At 39.5% G+C, this 19,574-nt stretch overlaps 1 protein-coding gene and 1 non-coding gene across 2 annotated transcripts in view; both read right to left on the minus strand.

Moving 5' to 3' along the window:
- Positions 1-19,574, minus strand: part of IQGAP1 (IQ motif containing GTPase activating protein 1) — a 109,026-nt gene that overhangs the window by 33,767 nt on the left and 55,685 nt on the right. The window contains exons 10-15 of the mRNA XM_077873087.1: positions 16,487-16,650; positions 15,168-15,252; positions 14,307-14,470; positions 13,936-14,096; positions 12,551-12,675; positions 10,588-10,751 (exon numbers count right to left, since the gene is read on the minus strand). Of these exons, the coding sequence (XP_077729213.1) occupies positions 10,588-10,751; positions 12,551-12,675; positions 13,936-14,096; positions 14,307-14,470; positions 15,168-15,252; positions 16,487-16,650 (863 nt within the window). The remainder of the gene's footprint in view (positions 1-10,587; positions 10,752-12,550; positions 12,676-13,935; positions 14,097-14,306; positions 14,471-15,167; positions 15,253-16,486; positions 16,651-19,574) is intronic.
- Positions 2,568-2,674, minus strand: LOC144304186 (U6 spliceosomal RNA). The gene has a single exon (XR_013371139.1). It is a non-coding gene; the product is annotated as a U6 spliceosomal RNA (small nuclear RNA).

Consider the following 19,574-nt stretch of genomic DNA (forward strand, 5'->3'; position numbering starts at 1 on the left):
GTGTTTTACTCAGCAGCGCCAAACAGTCTCAAATTCCTGCAATTTATAAAGCAAATTGGTGACAGGATAAGGCCAACAGCAGGCAACAAACATTGAAAGCACTGATTTATTCCTTTCAAATGCAGAGGTTTAGAGAAAAAGATCATTTAAGGGGCAGCCCAGGTGGCTCAGCGGTTTAGTGCCACCTGCAACCCAGGGCCTAATCCTGGAGACCCCAGATGGAGTCCCATGTCGGGCTCCCTGCATGGAGCCTGCTTCTCCCTCTGCCTATGTCGCTGCCTTTCTCTCTCTCTCTCATGAATAAATAAATAAAATCTTTAAAAAGAAAAAAAAAAAGAAAGAAGAAAGAAAGAGAGAGAGGGAAGGAAGGAAGGAAGGAAGGAAGGGAGGGAGGGAGGGAGGGAGGGAGGGAGGGAGGGAGGGAGGGAGGGAGGGAGGAAGGAAGGAAGGAAGGAAGGAAGGAAGGAAGGAAGGAAGATCATTTAAGTAAATTATGGTAAGTGCTGGGCTTAGAATCCTAAGAAGCACTGTCCCAATTTTAAGAAACTGACTGTTGGGAAAGAGGAGTACAGACAAATAGAATGCAAGAACAAATCACCTAAGAGCTGCAGAAGTTAGTATGTTCCTACCACTAGTCACTTTCTATTAATGAAAACAGAAAATGGCCACACACAACCCCCCTAAAATCACATGACTAAATACTGGAAATGCAATGCAATAGTTTCAATGTGACACAGTGCGATGAGTCAGCTACAGGTTTGTGATAACTTGAACTGAGAAATCATATGCTAGAGTGCTGGAGGAGGTGCAGTCTTCAACAGAAGGTAGCCTCAAAACCCTCTCAAATATAACAGAAATATTTCCACAGAACTACACTCTTATGGGTTCACTTTTAAGTTGACCACACATCAGATAACTCTGAGCAGAATCTGCCATACACAGAGCTGGGAGGTTTGGCACAATACTCCTTGCATTCAGAGAAAGGCACAGCTTACCAAGAATTCTGACCATTCAGAGTTGTGCCTTCTCTGCCCCAGGCAAACTAAAGCAAAGCAATTAAAATAAAAACTTCCATGCATACACCTCTAAGAAACAGGTAACAGAGCTACAGTATGGAAGGCAAGAGAAAGAGAATAGATGGGTGTCTCAAGTGTGTCAGGGAAAAATGATATAGCAATACCTCTCACCAGGCAGGAGGAAAGACGACACACATCACTTCATTCCAGTATAAGGAAAGAACAAGTTCTCTCAGCTCCAATCAGATCCAATAAGACGACAAAAGCCCCAGATCCTCCTGCACACTCTAAAGAGATCACCCAAGGTTAATACAAATCATTGAGCAGAGAGTTAAAACTCTGGGCTAGACATTGTGAAGAAATACTGAGATAAAAAAGATTTAAAGTGAAAATGCTAAATAAAATACTCTGAAATACTGCCTCCTAACAACACTAAAGCTTAGCACACTGGCTCCATTTCAGAAGACATAAAGAGAGAGAAACCAGAAATAAGAATCCAAAAAAGTGGGCAATGACTACAGGTAAAAAAGGTAGAGAAGCCACAAAATACAGGGAAAAGAAAGGGAGAAGGGGCAAAAGAATGGCTATTATATACGTATGTGTATATGTGTAAAGGCCAAACTCGCACACCTCTAAAGGGTACTTCTTACTCCTTAAAACTTCCTTAGAAGTCTCTCCTGTTATATGTAGCATGATTTGCATGTGTGATGATAAACAAAATCTATGTTGCAGAATATTGTGTATACATATATGTAATACATGTAATATTGTATATCAAACATGCATACCATGCCATATACTATAAACTACAAACATATATAAACTATGCCAACATACTATATACATATGTAAACACACACATACATGAATCTGAATCTATATAACATATGCATCAACTATACAACATAAGCACTGAATAATCAGAATGGAGCAGAGTTCTATGGCTTGCTAGATTAGGTATATTAATCCTTTAGTTACTGCACAGTGAAAGTTCAGGGAAAGAGCAAAAATTGGGTGTGGTACACATGTGGCTGGGTTGGGACAGCAGCAGTGTACCAAACAAAAGTATTTCAATATTCCAATAACTGTTATAGTTGCACCAGTGCATATCAGCTTATTTTTAGCTACAAGCATACTAGTATAGTATGTCTGTGTATATGCATACTATAGGGTATGGGAGCAGAACAGAGATTCTGAACAGAGTCCATAATTACAATTATAAAATGGGTTCCTTGAGAATCCCTGATATCCATGTCTTGGCATTCAGCTATTACTACCCAATGAGTAGTAATCTACTTTTAGCAAGAATTCCAAAAACACTAAACTTAAATGAAGAGAGAAGTGACTATCAATGAAAGTAGAGTAAGGACCTCTGAAAATCCTCTCCTACCTAAAAGCAACCAAACCCTAGCAAAAATCATCAACTTTTCCAAAACTACAGCAATTAACCGAAGGCTTGCAGCAAGAAGAAAGTTTATCCAAGAAAAGCTGTTGAATCGCAGTAACAACTGTGAGCTTCGTGGCACTTTATTTTTTTTTTTTCTTTTTTTAAAAAATATGGAACGCTTCACGAATTTGCGTGTCATCCTTGCGCAGGGGCCATGCGAATCTTCTCTGTATCGTTCCAATTTTAGTATATGTGCTGCCGAAGCGAGCACTTTGTGGCACTTTAAATGGCCCCACTCCTATGTCTCCCCTCACCACCCACAACCACACCCACCCACCCCCCCTATCCTCACACATGCTTCTCCTTCAGAGCCCCATCTATTCCCAGAGAACTATCATGAGCTGACTTATTAGGTAGATCCCTAGAAGGCCACAGCACGGCCTCTGAAGGCTATCTTCAGAGCTGACTTAGAACTTGCCCAGTGTGGGGGGGGCAGGGGAAAAAAAAAAAAAAAAGAACTTGCCCAGTGCAAATAGCCTTTTCTCCAGGGCAATTTACCAAAAACAATAGGAGGCACTTGTTTAATACCACAGATGTCTATAGTAGCAGATAAAAATTTAAGCAAATAATAGGTCAACTAAAAAGCTTAAAAAGAAAAAGTTTAAGAATGAGCTGTCCATGGAGAGCTTCAAAAGCCTCTGACATATTCCTGAGATGGGAATCCAGGAGGCCATAATCCACACGTGCACTGTGCACATGCTCAAAAAAGATCTGGCAAGACTGTAAGGGCTCACCTCTGGCTGACCTTGAGATTCTGGGCAAACATGAAACGAGGGCTAAGGCAAAACTGTAAACTGCCTGGCTGAGTGTTAACGGTGTGTCCCAACATGCACACTGCCACTCAGCAAAGGCCGGAGCTTTACTGCTTCTAAGCACTTAAAAATACTCGGCCTTGAGATGCCTGGGGGGCTCAGCTGGTTAAATGTCCAACTCTTTGTTTCTGCCCAGCTCATGATCTTGGGGTCATGGGATTAAGCCCTGTGCCGGGGTCCACACTCAGCCCAGAGTTTGCTTGTCCTCCCTCTCCGCTCCCACTCTCTAATTATTAATAAATAAAATCTTATAAAGAATAAATAGGGATGCCCAGGTGGTTCAGCGGTTGAGCATCTGCCTTCAGCCCTGGGCGTGATCCTGGGGTCCTGCGATCAAATCCCACATCGGGCTCCCTGCATGGAGCCTGCTTCTCCCTCTGCCTTCCCCGCCCTTCTCTGTGTCTCTCATGAATAAATGAATAAAATATTAAAATAAATAAATAAATAAATAAATAAATAAATAAATAAATAAATAAATAAATAAATAAAAATACTCTGCCTGACCATTAACTGACCTCTAGCTAATCAAGCAGAGGCTTTAGTGGCCACACAGGACCTAACAGAACTGAAAGTCACAAACAACAGTAACAAAGATAACCCTGAAAAGGGGGTAGACTCTGGCTTCCAGAGTTGCCCTATTATTAAAATGTCTAGTTTTCAACAACAAATTATAAGACATGTGAAGAAATAAGAAAAAATGATTTGACCAAGTACACATCCATTCATGATAAAAACCCTCAACAATATAGGTTTAGAGGAAATACACCTCAATATAATAAAGGCCATATGTAAGACACCCTCAGCTAATATAATGCTCAATGGTGAAAAACTGAGAACTTTTCTCCTAAGGTCAGGAACAAGACAAAGAATGTCCACTCTCACCACTGTTATTCAATATAGTACTAGAAGTCCTAACCACAGCAACCAGACAAGAAATAAAAAGGCATGCAAATTGGTAAGGAAGAAGTAAAACTTTCATTATTGCAGATGACATGATATCATATACAGAAAACCATAAAGATTCCACCAAAATACTATTAGAACTGATAAATGAATTCAGCAATGTTGTAGAATACAAGATCAACATACAGAAATTTGTTGTATTTCTATAGTTAATAATGAAGCAGCAGAAAGAGAACTCAAGAAAACAATCCTATTTACAATTGCCCCCCAAATAATAAAAACCACAGGAATAAACTTAACCAAGGAGGTAAAAGACCTGAATTCTGAAAACTAAAAAACACTGATGAAAGAAATTGAAGATGACACAAACAAATGGAAAGACATTCCATGCTCATGGATTAGGAGAAAGAAATACTGTTAAAATATCCACACTACCCAAAGCAACCTATAGATTTAATGCAATCTCCATCAAAATGCCAAAAGCATTTTTTCACAAAACTAATACAATCCTAAAATCTGTATGGAACCACAAAACCTAGAATAGCCAAAGCAATCTTGAAAAAGAAAAACAAAACTAAAGATATCACAACCCCAAACTTCAAGTTATACTACAAAGCTACTGAAATCAAAAGAGCATGGTACTGGCACAGAAACAGACACATAGATCAATGGAACAAAACGGCCCAGAAATAAACTGGTGATTACACAATCTTCAACAAGAGAGAGAAGAATATGCAATGGAAAAAGTCTCTTCAACAAATGGTGTTGGGAAAATTGGTCAGCTACATGCAAAAGAATGAAACTGGACAGCTTTCTTACACCATGCACAAAAATAAACTCAAAATGGATTACAGACCTAAACGTGAGGCCTAAAAACACAAAATCTTAAAAGAGAGCCCAGGTAGTAATTTCTCTGATATTGATCATAGCAACATTTTTCTAGATATGTCTCCTGAGGCAAGGGAAACCAAAGTAAAAATAAACTATAAGGACTACATAAAAATAAAAAGCGTCAGCAAAGCAAAGGAAACAATCAACAAAACTAAAAGACATCCTACTGAATAGGAGAAAATATTTGCAGATGACATTTCTGATAAGGGATTAGTAACCAAAATATATCAAGAACTTGTACATTTCAATACCCAAAAACCAAATAATCCAATTAAAAATGGGCAGAAAACATGAAGAGACATTTCTCCAAAAACATGCAGATGGCTAACAGACACAAGAAAAGATGACAACATCACTAACCATCAGGGAAATGCAAATCAAAACCACAATGAGATATCAACTCTCACCTGTCCAAATGGCTAAAAATCAAAACCACAAGAAACAAGTGTTGGCAAGGATGTGAAGAAAAAGGAACACTGATGCACTGTTGATGGGAATGCAAACTGGTACAGCTACTGCAGAACACTGTATATAGGTCCCTCAAAATATTAAAAATAACTCCTTTTCTCCCCCATCATGGTATGTGCAGTTGACCATTCCTCGCCATGTGTTCCCACAAGAGTTTCAGGATCAAGCGACTCCTGGCCAAGCAGCAAAAGAATTGTTACATTACCCAGTGGATATGCATGAAAATTGGTAATAAAAGCAGGCACAACTCCAAGAGACTGGAAAAGAACCACGCTGGGTCTATAAGGGATCGCACATGAGATGGCACACATAGTTATGCTGCCTGAAGGTCACATGTTTGTATCCTATCACTCTGTGACCATCACTACTACCTGAACAATAGACGTGTTTTATTGGGAAAATGGTGCCTGTTACTATGCTTCTGCATGAGTAGGTTGATTCAGTAACAAATATGTGAGATCATTTGTTTGAAGGGGGAAAATTTTATTTTATTATTATTTTTTAAAGATTTATTTAATTTATTTATGATAGACATAGAGAGAGCGAGAGAGAGAGAGAGAGGCAGAGACACAGGAGGAGGGAGAAGCAAGTTCCATGCCGGGAGCCCGACACAGGACTCGATCCCAGGACTCCAGGATCACGCCCTGGGCCAAAGGGCAGGTGCTAAACCGCTGAGCCACCCAGGGATCCCCTGAAGGAGGAAAATTTTAAAATAGAACTACCATATGATCCAGTAATTTCATATTAGGAATATACCCAAAGAATACAAAATACTAATTTGAAAAGATATATGCACCTTTATGTTTATTGCAGCATTATTTATAATAGCCAAATTATGGAAGCAGCCCAAGTGTCCATTAACAGATGAATGGATAAGGAAGATATGGTGTATATATACATAATGAAATACTATTCAGCCATATAAAAGAATGAAATCTTGCCATTTGCAACAATATGGATGAAGCTAGAGAGTATAATGCTAAGCAAAATAAGCTAGTCAGAGACATATATCATATGATTTCACTCATATGTCGAATTTAAGAAACAAAGCAAATGAGTAAAGGGAAAAAGAGACACAAACCAAAAAACACACTCTTAATTATGGAGAACAAACTGATGGTTACTAGAAGGGAGGTGACTATGGGATGGGGAAAATAGGTAACGGGAATTAAAGATCACTTATCATGATGAGGACTAATGTACAAAATTGTTGAATCGCTACCTTGTACACCTGAAACTAATGTAGCACTCTGTTAAATTATACTGGAATTAAAATTTTTAAAGGAATAAAAAAGAAAAAAAGAAAATTCTATAAAACTATCAAAATAGGAAAAAAAAAGGAAACAAGAAAGCATGATTCAAATAGGAAAAAAAGGAAACAAAGACAAAATAGCTATTTTAAATATGTTCAAAGAATTCAAGAAAACTATGTCTGAAGAACTTAAAGTATAAGGAGGATACTTGACCTGAGAATATCAAGAGACAAATTATTTTTTTTAAAAAGAGCCAAATGAAATTCTGGACTTGAAAAGTATAATAACTGAAATGAAAAATTCACTAGAGGGACACAGCAGATTTAAGCATGCAAAAGAAAAGAACCAGCAAACTTGAAGATAGTTCAATTTAAATTATACAGTCTGAGGCACAATATCCAGTATGAAGGGGATCCCTGGGTGGTTCAGCGGTTTAGCGCCTGCCCTCAGCCCAGGGCATGGTCCTGAAGTCCTGGGATCGAGTCCCACATCGGGCTCCCTGCATGGAGCCTGGTTCACCCTCTGCCTAGGTCTCTGCCTCTCTCTCTCTCTCTCTGTGTGTCTCTCATGAATAAATAAATAAAATCTTAAAAAAAAAAATCCAGTATGAAAAAAGAATGAGGAAAAATGAACCAAGCCTCAGAAACCTGTGGGCACCATTAATAATACCAATATAGGCATAATGGAATTCCCAGAAGGCAACAAGAAAGGGAGGAGGAATAAAGAATACTTGAAGAAAATCTGAATAAACTTATAACAAATAAAGACATGGAATTAATAATCAAACATGCATTCTGCAAAAAACAAAAGAAAACCCAAAAAACAGGACCATATGGCTTCACTGGTGACTTCTAGCAAATGTTTAAAGACAAATCGACATGAGTCCTTTAGAAACTCTTCTTAAACCTAGAAGAGGAAGTAACACTTCCTGGTTCATTCTGTGAGACCAGTATTACCCTGATACCAAAACTAGACACAAAGATATCACAAGAAAACTACAGACCAAACTTAAATTAAGATCTTTCACTTGTTAAATTTAGAACTCCGATGATTATTTTTAAAACCACTCCCAAAATGGCTCAGAGAAACTAGGCTGAGGCCTAAAAAAGCCAATTCTACCAAATATGCAGTCTAAGCTGACGAGCCTGGCAATATTAAGCACATTTTCCTCTAACTCCCCCCTTTCTCCTCCTTTGATGAACTCTGAAAGTTATTCCCCAGCAAAAGGAAATGCTTCAAACTCTAGTCACATCCTCTAAAACTTTAACTGCCATGACCCAAACAAAAGGAGCAGTCAGGCTTACAGCATGAGTGAGAACAGGTATAAGTTATATCCTCCAACGACTTCCCTTTTTTAGAGTTTTCCTTTTTTAGGGAACCAGACCTAGCTTATTCTCCCAAACCCCACTCCCCTCTCAGTCAGATATAAGATTCTTTCTGGACTTATATGGTAGCAAAAACAAATGCCAACACAACTGGCTTTTCAAAAACCACTGCAGCCAGGCCCCAGGCTAGAGATTCTGAATCAGCAGGAATACAGTTAAAGCTTAGGAATCTGTATTTTAAAAATAACTTTTCAAATGTTGTAAAAAATCGGCCAACTTTGGGAAGCTCTTGATGCAAATGATCCAAAATTAATATCAAAGACAAAGAATTCCATTTACAACTTCCATACAGCCAACTGCTTCTCACCCAATTAAATGAAATCAGTTATCGCCTGTTCTCAGTTTCCTAACTACACAAAAGGAGTTGTGTATCAGATCCCTGACATTCAGCACAATCATGTGCCTCTTAAATGAAACCTGGTACTTGTTATATTTATATGATTAGGACATGGTAATGCCAACTACTTTCCTGACAATGGAATCAAAGGGAACTTATCAATATTATAGTATTACCCACAACTCTTCTATCCCAACCCAAACTTAAAGAGCCTGCAAAGGTGTGAGTGTACAAAAGCTCCAATAACACAAAAAAACGGGTGTTTTTCTACCACCTATGGCTTCCCAGAAAGAATCTGATCCCCTAAGTTAAGAACTTCTTTTAGGGGGCATTTGGTTGGCCCTGTCAGTAGAGTGACTCTTAATCTCAGGGTTGTGAGCTGAAGCCCCACAATGGATGTAGAGATTACTTAAAAATAAAATTTTAAAAAAATTTTTTCTTTTAGTTCTTCTGCTTCTACCAGAACCTTACTGTAGGGACCCTCTAAGTGAGAAAAGGTATTGTCCTTCCAACAACTAATTGGTATTAGTTAGGAAGAACCTAAAAGAAGATCAGTCACAATTAGAAAAGCAGAATTAATTATGCCTTAATCATGTAAACTAATATCTGAGGGCCTACTACAAAAAAGCAACTTCCTACTCAGCAATATGGAAAAAAAAAAGAAGGTATAAATCTTGTCCATTTCCTCAAAAAACTAGCTGAGAGGTAAACTTTTTAAAAGATATGTTTGTGTTACAATCACCTACAAAAATTTCTATGTTCTTGGGACGCCTGGGTGGCTCAGCAGTTGAGCGTCTGCCTTCAGCTCAGGGCGTGATCCAGGATCAAGTCCCACATCAGGATCCCTGCAAGGAGTCTGCTTCTCCCTCTGCCTATGTCTCTGCCTCTCTCTCTCTGTCTCTCATGAATAAATATATAAAATCTTAAAAAAATAAATAAATAAAAATAAAAAAGGCATTATCTACTAAAGCTTAACACATGTGCTTCCCTATGACCCATAAATTCTACTTCTAAATGTACACCCAGTAGAAATGATATATTTGCCAAGAGACGTATACTAAAATATTCATAGAAGTACAACTTGCAATAGCCAAAAAGTAGGAAACAAACCAAACTTTACCACAGACAGAATATATAACCACAGAGTAGAATAGTATACAACAAGAAAGAATAAATATTGCTTCTTGCAATCACACAAATGAATTTTACTAACATTATATTGGGCAAAAGAAGCCAGATACAAGAATACATACTGTATGTATTTATATACAGTTCAAATACAATTCAAAAACAGGCCAAAAAAAAAAAAATTCAACCGTGGTGTTAAAAATCAGAATAGTGATTACCAGCAGGTGAGGGAGTAAGGATGGATGAGGGCAGAAGGGATGGGGCAGTTAAGCTTTTCATAATCTGAGCACTGGGACACCTGGATGGCTCAGTGGTTGAACATCTGCCTTTGGTTCAGGGCGTAACCCCAGAGTCCCAAGATCAAGTCTCCCATCGGGCTTCCTGCATGGAGCCTGCTTTGCCCTCTGCCTATGTCTCTGCCTCTCTCTCTCTGTGTGTCTCTCATGAATAAATAAATAAAATCTTTAAAAAAAAATAATCTGAGCACCAATTACACAGGTATATTTATACAACTGTATACTTACATGACATTCATTCTTTGGATCTTATACTTCAACACAATTTTATTTAAAGAGACACAAGAAAGGGACACCTGGGTGACTCAGTTTAGTGTATGACTCTTGATTTTGGCTCAGGTCATCTCAGGATTATGAGATCGAGCCCCTAGTGGGGCTCCATGCTGGGTGTTAAACCAGCTTAAAATTCTCTCTCTCCCTCTGCCCCTCACCCCTCCTCCCTCCTCCCTCCTCCCTCTCTTAAAAAAAAAGAGATTTGTCTGTAATAATAACAACAGAAAACCACAAAACAACCCCAAATGTGTACTGTGACATCTCATATCCCTCCAAGGCTGTGAATTCAAAGGTGCCTAGAAAACATCCCTACCTCTATCTTAGTTTTAGGAGGGATGAAGTTCTTTGCACAGAAAGAACAATTTCACTGCCACTCACCTGGGCTTTCTCTCTCTTTGCTCTGATCAGTGTGTCTTGGTAATGCTGGGCCACTTCTGTAAGGACTCCCTCAAGTTTGGCTGCAGGAATCTGCAGAGCCTGTAGAGTCTTTTGGGCATCACCTTCATCCAGGGCTTCATTAATTAAACCAATGGCTAAAATCCCTAAATATGAAGGGACAAAAGGTTACTTTTTAAATTAGGAAATTATATAAATAAATCTTTAAACATGCTAAGGAATCATAAATCCACCCAAGCATTACCATGATTCAAATTATAATTTGCCACCTATAATATTAAGCAGCGTTTAAATTTTTTTTTAACTTTAGTGTTTGTTTCATTTAAAATAAACACCCTAGTATACATATTTCCATTGAAACCTCAAGTATTTGGTTTTATTTTTAATTGTCCTAATGGAAAAATAAAGAGAATTTTGATGAAACTGGCTTTAATAGTATAGCTTTCAAGTACATCACAATGTGTAATCAAAACCACTTTTTAGGGATCCCTGGGTGGCGCAGCAGTTTGGCGCCTGCCTTTGGCCCAGGGCGCGATCCTAGAGACCCGGGATCGAATCCCACATCGGGCTCCCGGTGCATGGAGCCTGCTTCTCCCTCTGCCTGTGTCTCTGCCTCTCTCTCTCTCTCTCTGTGATTATCATAAATAAATAAAATCTTTAAATAAAAAAAAACTCTTTTTATTCACAAAAAAGAGTTTAAGGGATCATAAAAAGTCACCTGATTAAACATTTTTATATAAGAAAAGATTAGGCTTAGAAATTTCTTCTTCGAGATCCCACTTCAAACAACTGGACAACAGCAGATCCAACCCCAGGGCTCCCCACCCTGAGGCAAGGCTCTTCTTGCTAAATCAATGGATATTTCTCACAGGAAATACAAACTAAAACTAGAAATGTCACTCCCCAAGTATCCCAGGCAGCTGTGCTATTTTTGTAAAGACTGTGGTATAATAAAGATGTGGCTAACTTTTGACCCCAGTTCTTGGGAAGGAGCCTCTAACCCCCATTAGAATTTCCTAAATAATTTGATTATCTGTTTATTATCTGATTATTCAGGCATGGCCACACCTGAATATATGCCACCCAGATGGGCCCCTGGGTAGTCTCAGGATGGGGTCTGATCATGCTGGAAAGACCAAGCATATGATCAGAATTCTGGGGGTTTGAGCAACATGATATTGTGATATCAGCCAACCCTACCTATCTCCAGGGAGAAGAGGTAGATAGGAAACGGAGTTCAATTACATGGCCAACAATCAATTCCTCACAGGTAATGAAGCCTCTTTAAAATCTCTGGTGACCCAAATCTCAGGAGAGCTGGTTGGGGTACACATCCTGAGGACACATAAGCTTGGTCTTTGGGACCTCACTATATTTGGGATCACCCTCTAGGTCTTCTCTTTTGGCCAGTCCTGATTTGTATCCTTTCTAATAAAACTATATTCTTCATAAATATAGCATTTCCTGAGTTCTTTAAGTCACTCTAGCAAATTATTGAATCTGAGGGGAGTGTTGAAGGAAATTCTGAATTTATAGCCAATTGTTCAGAAGTGTAGTGACCTGGGAACTCCTTAAAGCTTGTGGTTAGTGTCTCCAATGAGAGGAGTCTTATGGGAGGAGTCTTATGGAAGACTGAGCACTATACCCATGCAAGATGACCTAAATCCAGGTGGTGTTATAACTACTTGTTATAAAACATTTAAAAATAACAGATTGTGTTCAAGTTATCTCCTGAAAATGTTAGTCCTTATTACATACATATCTAATTGTAGCAGTTGCCTGATGTTTCAAAAACAATATCCAACCTCAGCTTTTTGTGACACACACACACACACACACAAATTTTCAAGAATCTTTCTAGGAGTAATGTTTAGAGCCAGTTTATGGAATCACAGTACCTTTAACAGTTTCACTATCTGAGGGGATGGTTAAGTAGATTACTCACTCTCATGTTCCTCCTGCACCACCAGATTTACATGGTCCACACAAGCTTGGATGTCATTCCATGTAATAAATTCATTATTTTCTGCATGTGCCTGAGTTTTCAGTTTCATCAGTTCATCAAGATACCTACCCCATTCCCCCAACAAAGAAGATAATGAAATACAATAAAATCTTTAAAAAAAAAAAATCATTAAGCAAATCTTACTGAAAAGTATTGATTTTTTTTTTTTTGTCTTTTTCTTTTTTGTTGTTTTCAAACAGCATTAAGTATTTTATTATTACCTCCAATTTTTCTGGAATATAAATGCAATTGAAATTCAGTCATTCATTCATGCAAAGTATTGATTTAGACAAGGATTATCAACTTGGGTTAAAAATATTAGGTATGGGGATCCCTGGGTGGTGCAGCGGTTTAGCGCCTGCCTTTGGCCCAGGGCATGATCCTGGAGACCCAGGATCGAATCCCACGTCGGGCTCCCAGTACATGGAGCCTGCTTCTCCCTCTGCCTATGTCTCTGCGCCTCTCTCTCTCTTTCTCTCTCTCTCTCTCTCTGTGTGACTATCATAAATAAAAAAAAAAATTTTTTTTTTAGATATTATGTATGGGTAATGGGGAACTGGACACTTTGATGGTACAAAGGTGCAAAAAAAGTTTATGCTAAGGGAAAAACATAAATACACATAAGAGGGATAAGCTTTCTCCCGGATTCAAGAATCAATCTTAGTATCTTTAATGGTGACACAAGTCAATTTCATATGCCTCTAGTTATGAGAAAATATGAAATACACAACACCAAAAATGCTGACTTGATCTTGACAAGCCTTTACACCTAATTTCTAATTTACAAAAATAAGCCAAATCTCAGGAAGCAACCAGAACCAGAAGATGGAACATTTTAGAACAACTGGTCCTATCTCTTTAACAAGTCAATATCATGAAGAAAGGAACAATGCTAGATTAAGAGATACCTAAAGGGTACAATAGCCAGGTGTAACACATAGTCCTGCACTGGACCCTGGTTTGAAGAAATCAGGTGAAAAGGACAGTTTTGAAACTAGTGAAGAAGTATGAAAATGGACTAGGGTCTGCACATATTAAAGAAGAACTATTGATTTTGCCAGGGTTTGTACTATGAGATTGTACTATTTTGGCTACCTAATAAATATCCTCACTGTTTTAGATAAGCATACTTACATATTGAGGGGTGGAATGTCATGATATATGTAATTTATTATAAATCCTCCAGCATAATAAAGAATAAAATGAATCAGAATAGGGGGGAAAAAAGCATCATACTAAAGTCACAATGCCTGAAAACAGGAGTGTGGACACCCAACAGAGTAAAAGCTGTCCAATGGATTCCATCTACCGCTCTGGGGACCCACCTCTGACAGTTTTCTTCTTCGATATTGGTAAGGCCTGTCACAGAACTGCTCAACTGTTTCCACACTGTGTTCATGTCCCCTGACTCCAGTGCCCTGTTGATTAGGGCCACAGATGACAACATCTCCACGGCAACAGATAGCTCAGGATGGGTGAGGCTATGCTGCACAGAAAGGAGAGGAAAAAAAAGATGAGGACATTCCGGGATACCAAGTGAGGTCAGGACTTCAGTTAAGCCATAAGAAGTCTAAGTTTCTGTTTTTTTGTTTGTTTGTTTTTTTAAAAAAGGCTCTGCCAAGCACACCAAGAAGTAGGTGTTGAGTTCACTTCTGCCCCATTTTGGTCACAAACAGGAGAGGTTCAGCTGACTTACTTCAGGACTCTGTTGCTGCAGGGTAGCCAGCTCTTTCTGATAAAGATCAGCAGCAAAGGGATACACCTGGGGCAGCTGGGCCTCAGGATTCATGAGCTCCAGAACAGTCTTCTCAGCAACACCCTTCTGGATAGCAGCATTGATTGCCGCCACAGCTGCCAACCCTGCACAGAACACAGGTCAGAAATGCAGCTGGCTTGGGAAGCCCTGAGAGGAAAGAGATTCAGTTTTCACAGAAGAAAGTTCTATTCTGCAGATAAACTATAAGCCATGATGTTTGAAGTGGAACTTTCATCTTTAAAAAAAACAGCCTCCCTCTTTGTATGAAGATGAACTGCAGGCTATGCCAACTATATCCCAATAAAGCTATTTTCCACTCCAATTCATCCTGCGACTCTTTCTAAAGCATCTCTCCCATCCCATGTAGCCTGGCAAATCAAGTACCAGCTTCTTAAGCTGCCACAATCTTTCCAAGGGTTTATCTTACACAGCTCAACCCCGAATATCTACAAATATTGTATTCTAACCGCTGTTGCTTCAAAACATCTTTGACCTTTGGCACCTCTGCTCACACCTCCTTTCCTCTCTGCTCAGGTTAGGAACATCCTTCTCTCTCTGCCACCACCCAGATCTTACCAATCAAGCCCTAAGACTCTGCTCCAATGACCAAGTGCTTGCTAGCCAGAGTAAGCCCACACTGACTCCAGTTCTACTCTAAAACTAGGGTAGGGCACCTCTAGTGGCACCTGCTGGTCGATTGTGGCTAGCAGGCTTGGGGTGGGGGTGAGAAGTGACAGGATCTGACCTCAGATGCCCTAGCGACATTAACCCCACACAGTATCTCAGGGAGAGGACTCTTACTTCTTTGATACTGTTGGGCAGTAATGTTTGCAGCATCCACTCCAGACTGGAGCTCCTCCTTCTGCAGGGGATCAGCCTGACCACCCTGAGAAAAGCAAAGAACATTTATGTAAAGATTCTCATGGCTATGCCTCCAGGCCTTACAGTTGTATCTCAATAGCAGTCACAGGGACAAAGTTCGGCCCTAAGTGGATGTGTCAGGCTGCATCAGAGAAAGTGGTAGTCCTAGTGGGAACCAATGCCCTCACCAAATCTGGGGTAGAGGACTTTCCAGATACTAGCACATAAAAAAAAAAAGTTTGTAAGAAGCATCAAAATACTGACGTAAGGGCAGCCCCGGTGGCGCAGCGGTTTAGCGCCGCCTGCAGCCCGGGGCGTGAGCCTGGAGACCCGGGATCGAGTCCCACGTCGGGCTCCCTGCATGGAGCCTGCTTCTCCCTCTGCCTGTGTCTCTGCCTCTCTCTCTAGCTGTGTGAATAAATATGAATAAATAAAAAAAATATAAAAAAAATAAAAAAATATGAATAAATAAATAAAATCTTAAAAAAAAAATACTGACATAAGATGTTTACAGCCTCATTAGCACATTAATACTGTTTGCTTTGGCCATAGATACTGGGAATCTGCAAAATGTGCACTTGATGGGCCTTGTTCAGACAAAAAAGAAAGCCATTTGTGTTTGTTCTACCAGCCCCACTAAGTACAATTACACAGTCTGCTCTTACTGCACATTAGTTAAGTACTTTCCCAGTGCTGGCCAGAGGAAACTAGTGATGTGTGTTTTTATGTAGGAAATTCCTGAAGTAAGAATGTAGGAGAGATTCAGGTTTTCCCCCAGGGCTTTTCATTGGAGGGTTAAAAAGGATGCTTCAAGTGAAGGGGTAGTCAGGTTTGGAGGGCAGGTAGTATTTATGTTTAAGAGGGTTTACAGGGACGTCTGGGTGGCTCAGTGGTTGAGTGTCTGCCTTTGGCTCAGGCGTGATCCCGGGGCCCTGGGATCAGGGCCCTGAGATCGAGTCCCGCCTGCATCAGGCTCCCTGCAGGAAGCCTGCTTCTCCCTCTGCTTGTGTCTCTCATGAATAAATAAAATCTTAAAAAAAAAAGGTTTACAGCTATAAAAGCAAACAAGAGCTAAAGACAATCTGTATTTTACCTGAGGATATTATAAAAACCTACATTAAGATGCAGAAAGTTATGCTAAAAACTATAGGTTATACTGTAACTATAGGGAAAAGAGATCCCACAAATATGTTTCAGCAAGAACACAAGATTCAAACAGCTGTATGTGAATGCCTGCCAGCCTGACCCACGATCCTCACCTGTCTCTTGTGCTGTCTGTCACTCAGGAGCTGCTTGAGGTACCAGTCCCCGTTTTGCTGCTGCAGCCCTCGAAGGCCCAGGGCTGGTGACTGCAGTGCCCGGAACAAGGCAGGTGCCACACCCTGCTCCAAAGCCAGGTCCACATTTGCTAATGCAGAAGACGCTGAGGAGGGGGAAAGGCCGCAGCTTATGAAGACGTTTTGTGAACATCACAGCTTACATCACTTTCCTTCCCCTAAACCAACCTCAATTTCAGAAGAGCGAAATATAGCTCAGATGGCCTTTGTTCTGGAATATCCCAGAAGCACAAGATCTTGGAATTGGAAGAGAACCTTAAACTGCTCAAGTTCAGGGGTCCCCAACTGGACTGTTTGTCAGTTAACAGATTCCTGGAGCATGCCTCAGACCTACTGAAAAGCTTTCAGATACAGACACCTTAGCACTATGGGGCTAGCAATATGAGGCACCAGTCAAAACCAACACATGTCTAAATTCCCTCTAAATGCCAAGCTGTTGTCTAGATAAAACTACTGAACAGGAGAAGGTTTCTCCCACAGCAATCTGTGAAAGTTTTCACCCTGGTGTTGACGCCTGGATACATCAATCCCTCTTTCCCTCAGTCTACCCCAGATTAAGGAACTTTCATTCCTTCTTAACAGCATCAGTCTGAATCCCTTCATTATCCAGCTGCCTCCTGAACACACTCTACTAGGACAGTGAGTGCCCAGATAGCGAGGGTGGTCTGAGCGCAGGGATTGGTAGAGGCGATTAATACCCTCAATCCTCTCTACCTCTAGTCACTTGAAGTCACACAAGGTCTTTAACATCTGGCAATGAAAACCTAGATGCTCCTTCATCTGAAAGTAATAAAGACACCTTCTTCACAGTGTTGTTAAGATTAAACAAAATTACATATGTGAAAGCACTTTTTATGTTGTAAAATAAATAAGGAATTAGGCTGGCAGTCAGAATAAGGTATTTTCTGACTTCAAAAATAATAGCCACTGGGAAGCGATCCTTACCGTATGATTTTGTTTCCCTATTTTTAGAAAACAAGAATTCTCCCTCCATGCTCCATTCAGGGATGAACATCTGATTTTTATCACCAAAGTAGCAAAACAAATCAATAACAACATACCAAAAATCAAAGTATTTGGGGTATAGCAGCACTTAAAATTTTTAAATGTTTTAATGTTTTCATTAGTAAAAAAAAAAAAAAATGAATACAAGGTGTTAAAGGAAAAATTTTAAATCTCTATGGATTTGTAGACTCAGTGTAGACTCCTAAGAGACTACTCACTCCTTCCCAACGATTATACCTGCAATTCTGCTAACTCATCACCACACCAAGGTGATGGCTACTCCTCCATGTGATCCTTAGCCAACTAACTATCCATTCCTTCAACAGCATTTACTGAGCACCTGCTTTGTGCTGCAAATACAGCTATGAACAAAACAAATGATCTCTGTCTTGGTGAAGATTTTATAGGAGTGGGGACAGAAAATACAATCAACACAGGTTAACAACCAGGCTTTCTCTAGGTATGTGATGCAGAATCTCAGATTATCTATCTACAAAAGCATCTAGTCAATTATGCTTTTACTTTAAAGCATACTTACTACATAAATATGTAAATATTTAAAAAAACATTTACTAACATTCACACTATAAAGATGATAAAGGTTAGAACACTATTTAAATACTTTCTTCCATTAGGCTTTAATTAATTTTCCTTGTTCTACTAAGAAAGTAAATAAAAACTTTTTCTCATTTTGAACTATTTGACCTGCAGCTTTCTCCTGGGGCAGTGGCTTCAATGCCGGTTCTCAAGCCCTCACAGAAAGAATCTTATCTATAATTATGTTAAGATAATTCCTGGGACCTAAAGCTCTTGTATCTTGCTAGCACACAACTTTCTCTTGCCTAGACTTGCTCTACGATTAGGAAACAATTGTTCCTCTTTGGGGAATCCTGCCTTATCCTCACCTTATCTATCCAGTGAAGGTTCTTACACAAACCTCCAAGCTGTCATCACTCCTTTCTTTTTCTGTGACTGTACTTCATATGCCTTTGATACCTTCTAAGTAAGTTGCCCTAAAATTACTCACTTGCATGTCTATCTTCCCTACTATGTTGAAAGCTATTTGAGGGAATTTTGAGGGAATTTTTTTTAAAGATGTATTTATTTATCTGAGAGAAAGAGAGAGAGAGAGAGTGGAGGGGGAAGGGCAGAGGGAGAAGGAGAGAAAGAATCCCAAGCACGACACAGGTTTTGATCTCACTGCCTGAGTTCATAACCTGAACTGAAATCAAGAGTGGGACATTTAACCAAGTGAGCACCCAGGGGCCCCTAAATGGAACACTTCAAAAATGTACAGCTACAGCTCTTTCCCCCACAGGTTTATAATGGACTCTCAGACTTTGCCAGGTAAAGCTACAACGGTTACAGAATCCTAAAGAACATAGCAGAAAAAAAACACCCTTATTGAAACAAAGAGTGTATTATGCACTGTTATACAGCAGGAGACATGTGGGACTTTCTTCTCACATAGACAAGTATAAAAGACTGGTTTATATTTGTTGGCTTAAGTATTCATACAGATACAGTATAACACAGTCACCCATATGTGAATGGTACTATTACTCCGTTCAGAAAACAGTAGCTTAAATGAACCAGAATGGAACAGAATACAAAGACTCCTGGTCAGGCTTTAGAGCTCCTGATCATACAGAGTTGGCAAAATCTTGTAAAGTCTCAGTAGTTATTCAGAGCATTGGTTCAAGGGAGAAATTAGGGCCTCCCAATGAACAGAGAGGATATGGATTACTATTACTATTGTTATTATTATCTTGAGCAAAACAAGGTCAAGCCTGGTTGAAATCAAATAAGCTTTTTAGTTCTTTGGTGAGTCTAACCATTACACTAAGAATTACAGAGGTTTCAAAAGAAGCAGAACTCATAAATAATCTGTACTCAAAGAATTTATAGAGATGTCAGAAACAAAGGCAAGCCATATAAGACAATATATATATATAATTGAGTATCAAATTGTGTAGTTGGTCTTTAAGTGCCATGGGAGAACTGG

Source organism: Canis aureus, chromosome 2, assembly GCF_053574225.1.
Source record: "Canis aureus isolate CA01 chromosome 2, VMU_Caureus_v.1.0, whole genome shotgun sequence".
Lineage (NCBI taxonomy): Eukaryota > Metazoa > Chordata > Mammalia > Carnivora > Canidae > Canis > Canis aureus.